The 18,480-nt window shown below is 46.4% G+C and overlaps 1 protein-coding gene across 1 annotated transcript in view; it reads left to right on the top strand.

Annotated features, from left to right (window-relative positions):
- The window catches only part of shc3 (SHC (Src homology 2 domain containing) transforming protein 3), a 70,412-nt gene that overhangs the window by 47,499 nt on the left and 4,433 nt on the right, over positions 1-18,480 (top strand). The window contains exons 2-10 of the mRNA XM_071340978.1: positions 530-600; positions 4,813-4,876; positions 7,444-7,563; positions 7,688-7,753; positions 8,358-8,409; positions 8,532-8,661; positions 9,389-9,530; positions 11,310-11,412; positions 16,480-16,677. Coding sequence (XP_071197079.1) covers positions 530-600; positions 4,813-4,876; positions 7,444-7,563; positions 7,688-7,753; positions 8,358-8,409; positions 8,532-8,661; positions 9,389-9,530; positions 11,310-11,412; positions 16,480-16,677 — 946 coding nt within the window. The remainder of the gene's footprint in view (positions 1-529; positions 601-4,812; positions 4,877-7,443; positions 7,564-7,687; positions 7,754-8,357; positions 8,410-8,531; positions 8,662-9,388; positions 9,531-11,309; positions 11,413-16,479; positions 16,678-18,480) is intronic.

Genomic DNA, 18,480 nt, shown 5'->3' with positions numbered 1-18,480 from the left:
TTACAGGGAGAATCTTCCTTCTGCTTTCGGGAACTGAGGCAGGATTTATTTCTATATAAAAAAACAATCAAAGATCTCAGCTTCTTTGTCAAGTTTTCAATGTGTTTCAAAAGGCAAACTTGTCATCAATCCAGATACCGAAGGACTTATAGTGAGAAACATGTTCAATTTGGGCTCCATTTTGTGAGTGTAAAATACGCAAGTCCTCAGGGTCAAAGCTACGAGACCTAGAGAACAGCATAAACCTGGTTTTATTTGCATTTAACACTAATTTAACATCAGTAAGGGATTTTTGGATTGAGTCAAAATCATGCTGAAGGTCACGAATGGCCTGCTGCACTGAAGAGGCACAGGAATAAATAACTGTGTCATCTGGGCCTCTTTCTCAGACTACATGGCTGCTTATATTATAACAGGTAGAATTGCAAATATCCTGGGTGTTAAAGTCATATTGTTTTGACATAATTAAATGCTTCACATCTTAACATTCATCCATTAAATAACTGAATCTCTTCTCTCTCTCTTCTAGTATTTGGGTTGCATTGAAGTCCTTCGGTCGATGAAATCACTGGATTTCAACACGAGATCGCAAATAACAAGGTAAGAGATTCATGTATTTTGTTGAAGGAAATGGATACTATGTGGGAGCGATTTATTATGTGTTGTGTTATCCATTTCACCCATATCTTACCCATACTTTACCCCTGTTTTACCCAAATGTACCCCTATTTTACTCATGTTTTACCCCAGTTTTGCCCCTGTTTTACCAATGTTTTTATTTGACCCATATCTTACCCATACTTTATCCCTGTTTTACCCCCATTTTATCCCTATTTGACCCCATGTTTTACCCATATTAACCTGTTTACCCCTATTTTATCCCTATTTGACCCCATATTTTACCCATATTAACCTGTTTTACCCCTATTTTACCAAGTCAATGCTTACTTACATACACTGCATTCGGAAAGTATTCAGACTCTGACTTTTTGGTACGTTACAGCCTTATTCTAAAATGTATTCAATTGTTTTCCCCCCTCATCAATCTACACACAGTACCCCATAATGACAAAGCAAAAACAGGTTTATAAAAAATAAAAACTGATATATCACATTTACATAAGTATTCAGACCCTTTATTCAGTACTTTGTTGAAGCACCTTTGGCAGCGATTACAGCCTCGAGTCTTCTTGGGTATGACGCTACAAGCTTGGCACACCTGTATTTGGGGAGTTTCTCCCATTCTTTTCTGCAGATCCTCTCAAGCTCTGTCAGGTTGGATGGGGAGCGTCGCTACACAGCTATTTTCAGGTCTCTCAGAGATGTTCGAATAGGTTCAAGTCCGGACTCTGGCTGGGCCACTCAAGGACATTCAGAGACTTGTCCCGAAGCCACTCCTGAAAAACACAGCATGATGCTGCCACCACCATGCTTTACCATAGGGATGGTGCCAGGTTTCCTCCAGATGTGACACTTGGCACTCAGGCCAAATAATTAAATCTTGGTTTCATCAGACCAGAGAATCTTGTTTCTCATGGTCAGAGAGTTCTTTAGGTGCCTTTTGTCAAACTCCAAGCGGGCTGTCATGTGCTTTTTACTGAGGAGTGGCTTCCGTCTAGCCACTACCATAAAGGCCTGATTTTTTTCTCTGACGTCGCCTGTCAACTGTGGGACCTTATATAGACAGGTGTGAGCCTTTACAAATCATGTCCAATCAATTTAATTTACCACAGGTGGACTCCAATCAAGTTGTAGAAACATCTCAAGGATGATCACACTGCTTTGCTTTATCTTGGCCAGGTCGCAGTTGTAAATGAGAACTTGTTCTCAACTAGCCTACCTGGTTAAATAAAGGTGAAATCAAATTTTAAAACATTTAAAAAAATGGAAACGGGATGCACCTGAGCTCAATTTGTAGTCTCATAGAAAAGGGTCTGAGTACTTATGTAAATAAGGTATTTCTGTTTTTTATTTGTTATACATTTGCTAAAATTTCAAAAAATCTGTTTTCGCTTTGTCATTATGGGGTTTTGTGTGAAAATTTATAGTTTGTTTTATTTAATTCATTTTAGAATCAGGCTGTAACGTAACAAAATGTGGAAAAAGTCAAGGGGTCTGAATACTTTCCGAAGGCACTGCATACTTACCTCGTATACTCACCTAACTGCCCCCGTTTATTTAAATTCATCTCCATTGTCCCCAACAAATAGAAACATTAGAAGAAGCCTGTATTTTCTATGATTGTTTATTGAATGACAAGGCCATGGCTGCCAGTAGAGCTGTGACTGTGATAGACGTGGAGCCTGTACTGTGAATATGGCATGTCTGTGTCACGTTCACTTTTCCGCTTGACTTCATGGAGTCAGCTAGCTGGTTTAAACCAGAGTGAAAGCTGTGCTCAGAGCCACTCTTCATTGTGTGCCTAGCATTCTGTCTGGTTTAACCAGCAGCGTTCACACTACTGCAGGGCAAGGACCACATGATATTGTACTATCCATTGACGAGAGGGAGAGAGAGAGAGAGAGAGAGGGAGAGATAGATAGAGGGAGAGAGAGGGAGAGATATATAGAGGGAGAGAGAAAGAGAGAGGGAGAGATAGATAGATAAATAGATATATAGAGAGGGAGGGAGAGAGAGGGCGATGGAGAGATAGATAGAGGGAGAGAGAAGGAGAGAGAGAGAGGGAGAGATAGATAGGGAGAGAGAGGGGGAGAGAGGGACAGATAGAGAGAGAGAGTGGGAGAGATGGAGAGGGGGGAGGGAGAAAGGTAGAGAGAGAGAGGGAGTGGGAGAGATGGAGAGGGGGGAGGGAGAAAGGTAGAGAGAGAGAGAGAGGGAGTGGGAGAGATGGAGAGGGGGAGGGAGAAAGGTAGAGAGAGAGAGAGAGGGAGTGGGAGAGATGGAGAGGGGGGAGGGAAAAAGGTAGAGAGAGAGAGAGTCAACTTTTGGTATACTATAAATAGACTTCCTATTCTAAAAGAATTGAGAGCATGTATTTAAAGACGGTGATAAAAATAAAATAAACACATTTCTGTCTCGTCACCACCAAAGCTACTGCTATAAATGTACTGTAGCAGAACACTGTTCTTTTGTTTCATATTGGATGATTAGGTGCATTATCATCATACCAGTCTAGAATTTAGGAGGAAGCTGTCTTAAAACAGAGGGACAGGATTCAAACACATATTTCCCTTGCCTCTATCTGTTGTAGAAGAATGCAGGTAGCCTAGCGATTAGGAGTGTTGGGCCAGTAAGCTAAATCTGCCGATGTGCCGTTGAGCAAGGCACATAACCCTCATTGCTCCTGTAAGTCACTCTTGATAAGAGTGTCTGCTAAATGACTAAAATGTGAAATGCTACCATTTGTTAACCGGCTGTCTGTCCTTGTGTTCCTCTAGCTCCTCCGGAATCCATAGACATACAGTGCCTTCGGAAAGTATTCAGACCCCTTGACTTTTGGGATGGGACATGATAACACTCTAGAATCTAGAAGGAAGCTGTCTTATAGCAGAGGGCCAGGATTCAAATACATGTTTCCCTTGCCTCTATCTGTTGTAGAAGAATGCAGGTAGCCTAGCGATTAGGACTGTTGGGCCAGAAGGGCCTTGGTCAGGGAGGTGACCAAGAACCTGATAGTCACTCTGACAGAGCTCCAGATTTCCTCTGTGGAGATGGGAGAACCTTCCAGAAGGACAACCATCTCTGCAGCACTCCACCAATCAGGCCTTTATGGTAGAGTGGCCAGACGGAAGCTACTCCTCAGTAAAAGCCACATGACAGCCCACTTGGAGTTTGACAAAAGGCACCTAAAGGACTTTCAGACCATGAGAAATAAGATTCTCTGGTCTGATGAAACCAAGATTGAACTCTTTGGCCTGAATGCCAAGCGTCACATCTGGAAGAAACCTGGCACTATGCCTACGGTGAAGCATGGTGGTGGCAGCATCATGCAGGGGAATGTTTTTCAGCAGCAGGGCCTGGGAGACTATTCAGGATCGAGGGAAAGATGAACGGAGCAAAGTACAGAGCGATCCTTGATGAAAACCTGCTCCAGAGCACTCTGAAACTCAGACTGGGGGGGAAGGTTCATCCTCAGGCCAGGTTAGTGTCTGACCCAAAGCACACATCCAAGACGACACAGGAGTGGCTTCGGTACAAGTCTCTGAATGTCCTTGAGTGACCCAGCCAGAGCCCGGACTTGAACCCGATCGTACATCTCTGGAGAGACCTGAAAATAGCTGTGCAGCTCCCCATCCAACCTGACAGAAGATCTGCAGAGAAGAATGGGTGAACCTCCCAAAATACAGGTGTGCCAAGCTTGTAGCGTCATAGCTATGAAGACTCGAGGCTGTAGTCGCTGCGAAAGGTGCTTCTACAAAGTACTGAGTAATTTTTTTTAATATATTTTTTTAATTTAACCTTTATTTAACTAGGCAAGTCAGTTAGGAACAAATTCTTATTTTACAATGACGGCCTACCCCGGCCAAACCCTCCCCTAACCCGGGTGACGCTGGGCCAGTTGTGTGCCACCCTATGGGACTCCCGATCACAGCCAGTTGTGATACAGCCCGGAATCGAACCAGGGTAGTGACGCCTCTAGCACTGAGATGCAGTGCCTTAGACAGCTACGCCACTTAGAAGCGAAGGGTATGAATACTTATGTAAATGTTAATCTTTCCGAAAGGCACTGTATTTCTCTTGCATCTATAAGACTGATGATAGCTAAGCTTACCCGTTGTTAACCAGCTCTATTTTCTGTGGCATGGAAGAGTCACATCCTGTCCTTGTGTCATTCTATCTCTCTACCACCAGGGAGGCCATCAGCTTGGTGTGTGAGGCAGTCCCGGGGGCCAAAGGAGCGCTGCGGAAGAGAAAGGTACCCCCTAACTTACTCCCCATATCTGGGCAGGGAGGAGAGCGAGAGAGAGAGAAAGAGAAAGAGAGAGAAATGGAGAGGGAGTGTGTGTGTGATAGAGAGAGTATGAGAGTGTATAAGAGAGAGTGAGAGAGACAGAGAGAAAGAGAGAGAGAAGAAGAGGGGAAGGGATGGGACTGTGGGACTGTGTTCTCTGTGTGCGTGGGCAGCCCACGATGCACAGTGAGTGTTCAGCTATGGTCAGCTCTGCTCAGTGACTCATGTAGAGCAGAATATCACTAATCAGGAGGCCGAGCAGGAGATGGGGAGCCATGCAATGTGTCTGTGTCCTCGTAGTGTGGGGTGTTGATCCATGCTATGTGTTTGACCTGGAGATGGAGAGACATTCTATGTGTGTTACTGTGTGGATCCATGTTTCTGTCTTAGAGAAGCTTGCCCTCATACTATGGGGTATGTGTCATTGTGGTGTTGTGTGTGGGTGTGTGTGTATTAATGAGCTGGATATGGGGAGCCATGCTAGCTAGTTATGTGCCTGAGAGGAACGTGTCCTCTTACAATAAATTTATTCAGAGCAATATTCAGCTTTATTCCATGCTAGCCTTTCCAGTGTACATCTGTGTCTAACACATATCACAACTGGCTCTGCCTGAAATAATATAATAATATAACAATCTGATGCCCTTAAACTGTAGACCAGTGGTCACCAACCGGTCGATCACGATCGACTTGTCGATCTCCAAGGAATTTCTAGTGATCGCCAAACATTTCTGTAAAAACCCCAACGATAAAGCCTTGTGTTCCTATTTTTTTATTAGTCTCGGGCTGTTGATGGTAGGTGTAGCCAATTCAGCTGCCCTGCGCGCCGGGTAGGCAAACTGTTGCCATTTCTTGTGTCTGAAGGTACAAACTCTGCCTTCCCGGTGGGCCTGGAGAGGAAATCAAGTGCACTACGCCACCTCTGGCCAATCAGATTGCTCAGATGACCGAGTCTGCAGTACCGTAGCAGGCATACAAGAAAGCTACGGCAAAATTGATGCTGTGAAATTTCAAAACGTTTAAATCCACGAATAGAGAGAGACTGTCAACGAAGACAGCAAAGAGCTGCTGTTTTTATGAGTGAGTTCATGTTTAAGTTCTTACTCAGCCCGGTCAACACTTTGTTTTCAACAGTTTTTTAACCCATAAAATGCGCGTTCTTCCTATTTCCACTCAGCGCTGCAACAAGCAGTGCAGCAGTAATGAATGAGTAGGAAAGTGTATCTATAGGCTTGCGTTGTTATTATTAGCGGCTTGGGTCTTTTTTAATATCGAGGAATATTTCACTTTCTCTGTTCATAGGAGTAACAACATGAACTTGTGCATGAGGCAGAAATAATGCGGTGCGACTCGAGTTTCGCCTAGATGACCGTGTCCCTTTTTGGTCAGTGTCAACGGAGGAAAGGGAGAGCGGAGGGATGTTCAGAGACTGACCCTCAGTCTGCTGCTCTCCCTCCACTGAGACAGACCCTCAGTCTGCTGCTCTCTCCCTCCGCTGAGACTGACCATCAGTCTGCTGCTCTCTCCCTCCGCTGAGACAGACCCTCAGTCTGCTGCTCTCTCCCTCCACTGAGACAGACCCTCAGTCTGCTCCTCTCTCCCTCCGCTGAGACAGACCCTCAGTCTGCTGCTCTCTCCCTCCGCTGAGACAGACCCTCAGTCTGCTGCTCTCCCTCCGCTGAGACTGACCCTCAGTCTGCTGCTCTCTCCCTCCGCTGAGACTGACCCTCAGTCTGCTGCTCTCTCCCTCCGCTGAGACTGACCCTCAGTCTGCTGCTCTCTCCCTCCGCTGAGACAGACCCTCAGTCTGCTGCTCTCTCCCTCCGCTGAGACTGACCCTCAGTCTGCTGCTCTCTCCCTCCGCTGAGACTGACCCTCAGTCTGCTCCTCTCTCCCTCCGCTGAGACAGACCCTCAGTCTGCTGCTCTCTCCCTCCGCTGAGACAGACCCTCAGTCTGCTGCTCTCTCCCTCCGCTGAGACTGACCATCAGATGCAGGCGCCATCAGCCCAGTAAAATAAAAAGCAAATTATTTAAATGTATGCTCACTCAGCTGTGCCTCACAAGTAATACAACAATGGATCTATTACCGGTGTGATCATATAGCCTACCTCAAATTTTGAGATATAATTTTTTTTAAATGTCCTGAACAACAATGCATTGGTAGGTGAATTCAGGCAAAGACAGTAGGGTGATAATGTATTAGGCCTATAGCTTACTGAACTAACCTCATTGCTACAGTAATGTTTTTAATTGGTTAATGTTGCATAGGCTTACTTTTTTTAAAGTCATGCTAATAAAAAATCAGAGTGGTAGATCTCGACATGCATTTTGACTCAGAAAGTGATCTTGACTCAGAAAAGGTTGGTGACAGCTGCTGTAGACTATCATAGTATAGCAGCTGCTTCAGTGTCCTGGCACTTTGGGTTTTTGAATAAAATGACAAACAAAATGTATTATTAATATTATTATTGCTCTATTTGTGTAGGATGTACAACTCATCTCCTACCTGCCTCTCTTCTCTCCCCCCAGCCTCCATCTAAAGCCCTGTCCAGTATCCTGGGGAAGAGTAACCTCCAGTTTGCTGGGATGAGCATCAACTTGAATATCTCCACCAGCAGCCTCAACCTGATGACCCCAGACTCCAAACAGGTCAGTTTACAAACAATGTAAAGTTCCCTTTAGTTTAAGAAAATATCTTTCTGTAAGAGATGTCAAGAACAGTTAAGCTACAGTGTTTATTTGATGTCCTGATCAATGTGTGTGCCTCTGCCAGATCATAGCCAATCATCATATGCAGTCCATTTCCTTTGCATCAGGAGGAGATACAGTGAGTGATCCAGTAAGAACCATTTTTTGATTTTAACCTTTATTTTAACCTTTATTTAACTAGGCAAGTCAGTTAAGAACAAATTCTTATTTACAGTGGGAGAGAGCTTATGGAAAATGTGGATCACAAACACAAGGGGAAAACCAGAAAGATTTATGGAGCTATGTTTTATCTGTTGAATGAATCTGACTGTAGATTATGGCTGAGACAATCACGAGACTCATCCAAGTCTCTAATATGGGCAGATAGATGTTTATCTTTTATATTTAACTCGGCAAGTCAGTTAAGAACAAATTCTTACTTACAGTGATGGGCCTACCGGGTAACAGTGGGTTAACTGCCTTGTTCAGGGGGCAGAACGACAGATTTTTACCTTGTCAGCTCAGGGATTCAATCCAGCAACCTTTCTGTTACTGGCCCAATGCTCTAACCACTAGGCTATCTGCCACCCCATATCGGTTTATTTTGTGTATCACTCATGTCAATCCACTTTATTAACACATCTATACATTAGTATGCAGACTCTCCTTAGGACTGCTGTAGATGTCGATGTATGGTTGACTTTCCCTTTGACGTCTCTGTTCACCATTAACTATTTTTCCTTTCCTTGGTCCAGGACACGACTCATTATGTTGCCTATGTAGCAAAAGATCCTGTCAACCGAAGAGGTAGGCCCTTCCTGTATTTCCCTTCTTCTTCTTCTTCTTCTTCTTCTTCTTCTTCTTCTTCTTCTTCTTCTTCACCTTTCTCCTGCTGGTAGTTGACCTCTGCACCTCCTCTCCTATCCTAGCGTGTCATATTCTGGAGTGTTGTGATGGTCTGGCCCAGGATGTGATCAGCACCATCGGCCAGGCCTTTGACCTCCGTTTCCAGCAGTACCTCCAGTGTCCCTCCAGCAAGATGACCTCTGTACACGACAGGTGAGCCCATCTGCCATCATAGGCGACAGTACTATGACATTATTTCCTATGTTTTGTGTGTGTGTGTGTGTGTGCCCTGCTAGACATATGTTGTACGTCCTTATCATTCGCCCTGCTAGACATATGTTGTACATCCTTATCATCCTCCCTGCTAGACATATGTTGTACGTCCTTATCATCCGCCCTGCTAGACATATGTTGTACGCCCTTATTATCCGCCCTGCTAGACATATGTTGTACGTCCTTATCATCCGCCCTGCTAGACATATGTTGTACGTCCTTATCATTCACCCTGCTAGACATATGTTGTACGCCCTTATTATCCGCCCTGCTAGACATATGTTGTACGTCCTTATCATCCGCCCTGCTAGACATATGTTGTACGTCCTTATCATTCACCCTGCTAGACATATGTTGTACGTCCTTATCATCCACCCTGCTAGACATATGTTGTACGTCCTTATCATCCACCCTGCTAGACATATGTTGTACGTCCTTATCATCCACCCTGCTAGACATATGTTGTACGTCCTTATCATCCGCCCTGCTAGACATATGTTGTACATCCTTATCATCCTCCCTGCTAGACATATGTTGTACGTCCTTATCATTCACCATGCTAGACATATGTTGTAATGTCTGCAGGAAGAGCTTCACGATGCACATATTAATCCTGCTTTCTAGTGAGCAGGAATTCACAGCTGATCAACCCTCTGTGTGATGACAGGGTTCTGAATATGGAGTCAGTCTGGACAGAGGAGGAGGAGGAGGAGCCTGCTGAACATCCATACTACAACAATATCCCCGGAAAGATGCCACCACCTGGAGGGTTCATAGACACCCGGCTAGGCCAGAGCATCCAGGCTGAGGTACAGGACAGTTTCCTCGTCACATCTCACCATATGCAGCAGCAACAGCCAGTACAGAGTGCTACACTTTAGGGCTCCCGAGTGGAGCAGCGGTCTAAGGCACTGCATCTCAGTGCCAGAGGTGTCACTACAGTTCCTGGTTCGAATCCAGGCTGTATCACATCCAGCCGTGATTGGGAGTCTTATAGGGCGCTGCACAATTGTCCCAGGTTTTGCCGGGGTAGGCCGTCATTGTAAATAAGAATTTGTTCTTAACTGACTTGCCGAGTTAAATAAAAATAAAAAATATATATATAAAAAAATATATACAATTCTACCTCATCCACCTCCCTATAGTAATATCATAATAAGATATGCCCCCTGGATGGTTCATAAATATCAGGCTAGGCCGGACCAACCAACCAGACTGAGACACAGAAAACCTGGTCGTACCTCAACCACCTACCTCACCATCCACCTAGCTATAATAATATATACCACTTAGCAGTTGCTTTTATGCAAAGAGTTCAACACAGTTTTGAACAGTGACTGTTTTATGTGATCACTGCGGGACATGAACTCACTATCTTGGCTTCGTGGGCGTTGCACCAACTGAGCCACACAGTACCGCAAATCAACATGATGTGTACGTACGTCATCACCAGTTAGAAATATAATTCCCAGGATGTCCATTCCACACTTACCTCATCTACACCAACCTCATCCATCCTACCTCATCTACACCAACCTCATCCATCCAACCTCATCCATCCTACCTCATCTACACCAACCTCATCCATCCAACCTCATCCATCCAACCTCATCCACACCAACCTCATCCATCCAACCTCATCCACACCAACCGTATCCATCCTACCTCATCTACACCTACCTAATCCATCCTACCGCATCCACACCTACCTCGTCTATCCTACCTCATCCACACCTACCTAATCCATCCTACCTCATCCACACCAACCTCATCCACACCTACCTAATCCATCCTACCTCATCTACACCAACCTCATCCACCCAACCTCATCCACACCAACCTCATCCATCCAACCTCATCCATCCAACCTCATCCACACCAATCGTATCCATCCTACCTCATCTACACCTACCTAATCCATCCTACCGCATCCACACCTACCTCGTCTATCCTACCTCATCCATCCTACCTCATCCACACCTACCTAATCCATCCTACCTCATCCACACCAACCTCATCCACACCTACCTAATCCATCCTACCTCATCTACACCAACCTCATCCATCCTACCTCATCCACACCTACATAATCCATCCTACCGCATCCACACCTACCTCGTCTATCCTACCTCATCCACACCAACCTCATCCATCCTACCTCATCCACACCAACCTCATCCATCTTACCTCATCCAGAGTCTACCTCATCCATCCTACCTCATCTACATCAACCTCATCCACACCTACCTCATCATCCATCCTACCTCATCCACATCTATCTCATCCATCCTACCTCATCCATCCATCCATCCTACCTCAGCCACACCAACCTCATCCATCCTACCTTATCTTTCCTACCTCATCCATGCTACCTGTTCCTAAGGCACCCAGGGCCTACATACGTCACCACAGTCTAGAAATACATCCTGTTAGCCTCTGGGATTTGATTTGCTTCCCAATCATGAATGAGATGGATACTGCTGACAGAGGAAGGAAGGAATACAGACCTTGCAGAAGAGTTGCTGTTTTTTATCTTTATTTTTCTCTGACTCGTTCTGTTGTTGTTCCTGTGTCTGTCCCTCGAGCAGCAGGCCCCAGGGGCTGGGGTGGACCAGACTTACTACCAGGGTAGACACTGTGGCGAGATCTGGGGATCGGACAGGAGGCCTACTGGGATACTCGTCCAACAGGGTAAAAGAGGATCTATCTCTCTGGTCTCTCTTTCTCTCTCTCTCTCTTTGGATATCTTTCACAATCTCTCTCTTTTTTTTCTGTTTGTCTATCGCTGGCTCTCTCTCTCTCTGTCTGTCTTTCTCTGTCTCTTGCTCTCTCTCTGTCTCACAGTCTCTCTCGCTCACCATTACGATTGACCATTACGTATCGGTCCCAGTTAAATTTAACTAAACATAATCTTAGGACCAAAATAGCTCTTTACCACCTGAGGAACATTGCCACGGTGCGGCCGTTTCTCTCTCAGGCTGATGCAGAGACTCATCCATGCTGATACAGAGACTCATCCACGCTGTTTGCATTTGCTGTTATTACAAGTTATATAAAAAATAATTGCGCTCCACAGATATGGTCTGATTTTTAGGCTACTATGCTAGTTTGAAGCAAGGTAAGACATGCCTCATAATATGTAGTAAAACTTTCAGGTTTCAAACAGTTAAGTATATGTTTTCAAAATGCATACTGCCTCCAGCTCATTGCAAAGTGGTGTGTGACTTGCCTTCTGTTGCATTTGCTGTTTGTCACGCCCTGACCATAGAGAGCCTTTTTATTCTCTATTTTGGTTAGGTCGGGGTGTGACTAGGGTGGGTAACCTAGGTTGTTTATGTCTATGTTGGCCTGGTATGGTTATCAATCAGAGGCAGCTGTTTGTCGTTCTCTCTGATCGGGGATCATATTTAGGCAGCCATTTCCCCACTGTGTTTTGTGGGATCTTGTTTATGTGTAGTTGCCTGTGAGCACTCCATAGCTTCAAGTGTCGTTTGCTCCTTATTATGTTTTTTTTGTGCGTTTCACGAATTAAAAGATGTGGAACCCATATCACGCTGCGCTTTGGTCCGAGTATGCTTACAACAAGGAGCGTGACAGAAGATCCCACCACAACAGTACCAAGTAGCGTGCCCAGGAGGAGAAGGTATCCTGGGCTTGGGAGGAGATCAAGGAGGAGAAGATATCCTGGACTTGGGATGAAATCTTGGCAGGAGATGAAAGCCTTCCTTGGCGGCAGACGCAAGGAGAGAAGGGAGGACAGCGACGACGCCGGGGTTCGCGGCCACAAAGAAAGCCCAAAAAACAACCCACATTTCTTTTTTTTTGGGGGGGGGGGGGCACAAGGCGTGGTCGGCGGAGCCGGGGAGTGAACCAGAGCCAGTCTGGGAGAAGAGGGAGAAATTGGAGGAGAGTGAACGGAGAGAGTTGTTGTGTTGGTGTATGATGCATGACATTCGCCCTAAGGAGCGTGTTATCTGTTTGATGCCACCTGAGTCAGCTCTCCGTACTCATCCTGAGGAGCGTGCTAGCAGTCTGGTTAAAACTGTGCCGGCTCCACGCATCAGGCCTCCAGTGCGCCTCCCCAGTCCGGTACGTCCTGTGCCAGCTTCCCGCACTCTCCCTGAAGAGCGTGTCACCAGTCCGGTGCAACCTGTGCCGGCCCCATGCATCAGGCCTCCAGTGCGCCTCCCCAGTCTGGTACGTCCTGTGCCTGCTCCTCGCACTCACCCTGAAGAGCGTGTCACCAGTCCAGTTCAACCTGTGCCGGCCCCACGCATCAGGCCTCCAGTGCGCCTCCCCAGTCCGGTACGTCCTGAGCCTGCTCCTCGCACTCGCCCTGAAGAGCGTGTCACCAGTCCGGTGTAACCTGTGCCGGCTCCACGCACCAGGCGTCCAGTGCGCCTCCCCAGTCCTGCTCCATGGCAGGAGCCTTCCTCTGCGCCGATGTCCAGTCCAGGCACGGCGTCCAGTCCCGCTCCAAGGCAGGAGCCTTCCTCTGCGCCGGTGCCCAGTCCAGGCACGGCGGCCAGTCCCGCTCCATGGCAGGAACCTTCCTCTGCGCTGGTGCCCAGTCCGGGTACGGAGTCCAGTGCAGCTCCATGCCCGGAGCCTTCCTCAGCGCCAGTATCCAGTCCGGGCATGGCTACCAGCCCAGCTCCAAGGGCTTCCTCTGCGCCGGTGCCCAGTCCAGGCACGGTGTCCAGTCCAGCTCCAGGGCAGGAGCCTTCCTCTGCGCCGGTGCCCAGTCCGGGTAAGGTGTCCAGTCCAGCTCCATGGCCGGAGCCTTCCTCAGCGCCGGGTATCCAGTCCGGGCACGGCGACCAGCCCAGCTCCAAGGCGGGAGCCTCCTCTGCGCCGGTGCCCAGTCCAGGCACGGCGGCCAGCCCAGCTCCATGGCCGGAGCCTTCTTATGCACCGATGCCCAGTCCAGGCACGGCGGCCAGCCCGGGTCCATGGCTGGATCCGTGGGATGAGCGGGTTCTTCGTCCCGCACCAGTGCTGTCGGATCCGCGAGCTGAGTGGGTACATCGCCCCGCACCGGAGCTGCCACCGACGCTAGATGCCCACCCGGACCCTCCCCTATAGAGTCAGGTTCTGCGTCCGGAGTCCGCACCTTTGGGGGGGTACTGTCACGCCCTGACCATAGAGAGCCTTTTTATTCTCTATTTTGGTTAGGTCGGGGTGTGACTAGGGTGGGTAATCTAGGTTGTTTATGTCTATGTTGGCCTGGTATGGTTCCCAATCAGAGGCAGCTGTTTGTCGTTGTCTCTGATTGGGGATCATATTTAGGCAGCCATTTCCCCACAGGGTTTTGTGGGATCTTGTTAATGTGTAGTTGCCTGTGAGTACTCCATAGCTTCACGTGTAGTTTGCTCTTTTATTGTTTTGTGCGTTTCACTTCAATAAATATGTGGAACCCATATCACGCTGCGGTTTGGTCCGAATGTTCTTACGACGATCGTGACACTGTTTGAGATGTTGCAGCAGCAGCTCTCGCGCTGTCTGAGAGATTTTACGCTCAAAGACTGTATCTGTATGCTGTACGCATGTGATACAATACATAACGAATATACTGTACACAAGTGCCAAATTAAGTACACTAAATGATGCAAATGAACCTATAGATGGATAAACATGACCAGTCAAATGCATTTCCATCGACTGGTATTTCCATCAATGAAGAGGCTAAAAAGCGTTACTTCACAATGGTGTTTTTTCTTCTTTTCCCGGACAATTGGCCTGCACCAATTTTATTTATCAGCTTTTCTATTTTTTTATCGGTCAAAAGCCGGCTATTACCGGCTAAGGGAAACCTTGACACACACACACACACACAAGTCAGCTCAGACAGATCCAGCTTAGAGTGGCCCAGCTCATGAGCTCCATCAGCAGCAGATTTGAATTTAGAATGGAAAATGAATGTGTTTATTCAATAAATGTGTGCATTGAATCGTATCGCATCGAACCAAATCGTTTCGTTACTCTAATCAAATAGAATCGGCACCGAATCGTTTCAAACTAAAACGTGTCGTTCATGTATCGTATCGGATGCATCTAAACTCAGCAAAAAAAGAAACGTCCTCTCACTGTCAACTGCGTTTGTTTTCAGCAAACTTAACATGTGTAAATATTTGTATGAACATAACAAGATTCAACAACTGAGACTTAAACTGAACAAGTTCCACAGACATGTTGTCACGATCGTCGATAGGAACGGACCAAGGCGCAGCGTGAGTTGAGTTCCATATATTTGCTGCATTAAGTACTGCAGTGCATCTCCTCCTCATGGACTGCACCAGATTTGCCAGTTCTTGCTGTGAGATGTTACCCCACTCTTCCCCCTAGCCACCTGCAAGTTCCCGGACATTTCTGTGGGGAATGGCCCTTGCCCTCACCCTCCGATCCAACAGGTCCCAGGTGTGCTCAATGGGATTGAGATCCGGGCTCTTCGCTGGCCATGGCAGAACACTGACATTCCTGTATTGCAGGAAATCACGCACAGAACGAGTAGTATGGCTGGTGGCATTGTCATGCTGGAGGGTCATGTCAGGATGAGCCTGCAGGAAGGGTACCACATGAGGGAGGAGGATGTCTTCCCTGTAACGCACAGCGTTGAGATTGCCTGCAATGACAACAAGCTCAGTCCGATGATGCTGTGACACACCGCCCCAGACCATGACAGACCCTTAACCTCCAAAATCGATCCCACTCCAGAGTACAGGCCTCGGTGTAAGGCTCATTCCTTCAACGATAAACACAAATCTGACCATCACCCCATGTGAGACAAAACCGAGACTCGTCAGTGAAGACTAGTCCTGTCTGCCAGTCCTGTCTGGTCCAGCGACGGTGGGTTTGTGCCCATAGGCGACCTATTTGCCGGGGATGTCTGGTGAGGACCTGCCTTACAACAGGCCTACAAGCCCTCAGTCCAGCCTCTCTCAGCCTATTGCGGACAGTCTGAGCATGATGGAGGGATTGTGCGTTCCTGGTGTAACCTGGGCAGTTGTTGTTGCCATCCTGTACCTGTCCCGCAGGTGTGATGTTCGGATGTACCGTTCCTGTGCAGGTGTTGTTACACGTGGTCTGCCACTGCGAGGACGATCAGCTGTCCGTCCTGTCTCCCTGTAGCGCTGTCTTAGGCGTCTCACAGTACGGACATTGCAATTTATTGCCCTGGCCACATCTGCAGTCCTCATACCTCCTTGCAGCATGCCTAAGGCACGTTCACGCAGATGAGCAGGGACCCTGGGCATCTTTCTTTTGGTGTTTTTCAGAGTGAGTAGAAAGGCCTCTTTAGTGTTCTAAGTTTTCATAACTGTGACCTTAATTGCCTACCGTCTGTAAGCTGTTAGTGTCTTAACGACCGTTCCACAGGTGCATGTTCATTAATTGTTCATTGAACAAGCATGGGAAACAGCGTTTAAACCCTTTACAATGAAGATCTGTGAAGTTATTTGGATTTTTAAAAGACAGGGTCCTGAAAAGGGACGTTTCTTTTTTTGCTGAGTTTAGATACGTATCATTCGTGTATGGTGTCAGAGCCCATTTATCTAGATACATATCATTCGTGTATGGTGTCAAAGCCCATAGATACGTATCTAATCGTCTTGAAAGTGAAAGATATGCATCCCTCGTTTCTACTAACTCATAACTCCCCCCAGGTAAGAAGAGAAAGACTCTTTATTGTCTATTTTCTTTTCAGACGACAGAAAATATAAATTAGTCTTTCTTGTTTTTAACTTTTGCTTTGACGTCTAGGATCATGTGACATCTACAGTCTGCCCGAGGGGAAGAGTACAGTACCAAAAACGGGGGATGTGCCTACGTACGTGAACACCCAGCAGATCGACGCCCAGGTGCTGGCAGCCCTGCAGGCTGAACAGGACAGCATGGCAGCAGAAGGGGCAGCAGGCACAGCAGCCAAAGACAGTCCCAGGAAAGACCTGTTCGACATGAGTAAGAATACCTACCTCTAACTGCTTATTGCTAACAGTAACAAGAGAGAGAGATATGTTTGCCTGTCAGCAATATTCACATTATTGTACAGCATGGCAGAGGGGGCAGCAGGCGTAGCAAAAGACAGTCCCAGGAAAGACCTGTTTGACATGAGTAAGAAGAACTAACCCAACGCTGACATGGCTAATGCTAATAACTCTAGCATATTCCTATTCAACATCTATGAGAAGAAGAAACTAACCCAACGCTGACATGGCTAATGCTAATAACTCTAGCATATTCCTATTCAACATCTATGAGAAGAAGAAACTAACCGCGAATCGCTAATTACACTACAATATTCCCATTCAACATCGACAAGAAGAAGATACTAACTGCTAAACGCTAATTGCTGTTAACACTAGCATAATCCTATCCAATGATCCGGTCCTATTACGATTTCTACCCCTCCCCTTGACCCTAGCCCTTCAATGTTTACAGATCTGAAGCTTTACCACATTTACATTTTACATTTTAGTCATTTAGCAGACGCTCTTATCCAGAGCGACTTACAGTAGAGTGCATACATTTTATTACTTTTTTTTTTTTTACATACTGAGACAAGGATATCCCTACCGGCCAAACCCTCCCTAACCCGGACGACGCTATGCCAATTGTGCGTCGCCCCACGGACAATTGCTTATACTTATCCTTAGACATACTAACATAGAGGTGTAAGGGAACAAGGGGGATGGATAGGGGGTGATTTAGGACCGGCTGAACATACTTATAAAAAGAAGAAACTCACTGCTAAAATGTTTATGCTAATAACACTAGCATAATTCCTATTGAACCTGTATAACAGGGGTGTCAAACTCAATCCATGGAGGGCCGAGTGTCTGCGGGTTTTTGTTTCTTCCTTTCAATTAAGACCTAGACAACCAGGGGAGGGGAGTTCCTTACTAATTAGTGACATTAATTCATCAATCAAGTACAAGGGTGGACCGAAAACCCGTAGACACTCGGCCCTCCATGGAATGAGTTTGACGCGTGTGCTGTATAAGAAGAACCTTACCACTAATCGCTAATTGTTAACAGTAATAACACTAGTCCAACCACGAGACATGATTATAATTATAGAGGTGATCTGGCTATTGTTTCCAGGGGGTTGCTTTGTGCTATAATTACATTGTGTCAGGTCCAAGACAAAAGGGAGATATCACTGTAGACCACAGGAGGCTGGTGGAACCTTAATTTGGGAGGATGGGCTCGTGGTAATGGCTGGAACAGAATAAGTGGAGTGTTATCAAACACACGGTTTCCACGGTTTCCATGTATTTGATGCCATTCCATTAGCTCTGTTCTTGCCATAATTATGAGCCGTCCTCCCCTCAGCAGCCTCCTGTGCTGTAGACACTATGATTGTCGTGGCTTCCCACAATCTCCACCCCAACTTGAGGGTTACATGTAAACTGCATGTTATTCAGATATAGATGATATATCTGTCAAACAAATGACATGTATGCCACGTTGCTCCTTATGAATATAGCGTAGAGGTGAATGAAGAACCATGTGTGTCTTAATGGAGGCGGGGGATGAGGTGACTACTTGGTTATAATAGGTTCCTTTATCCAGGTTCTTCCTCCTCCTTTACAGTATGTGAACAATTTACTGAATAATATTTCAATTACTACCGAGTGCCTACACATAGTGTAATTATCTCCAGGAATAAAACTAGGGAAGTGTTAATGTATGACTACATAGACATATAGCATAGTAACACATCTCACCATACATTATGGAAGTTATAATCAACCAGGGGCT

Source organism: Salvelinus alpinus, chromosome 1, assembly GCF_045679555.1.
Source record: "Salvelinus alpinus chromosome 1, SLU_Salpinus.1, whole genome shotgun sequence".
NCBI lineage: Eukaryota > Metazoa > Chordata > Actinopteri > Salmoniformes > Salmonidae > Salvelinus > Salvelinus alpinus.
Note: the sequence above shows the minus strand (reverse complement) of the source record. Positions and strands in the feature narration are given on the sequence as shown.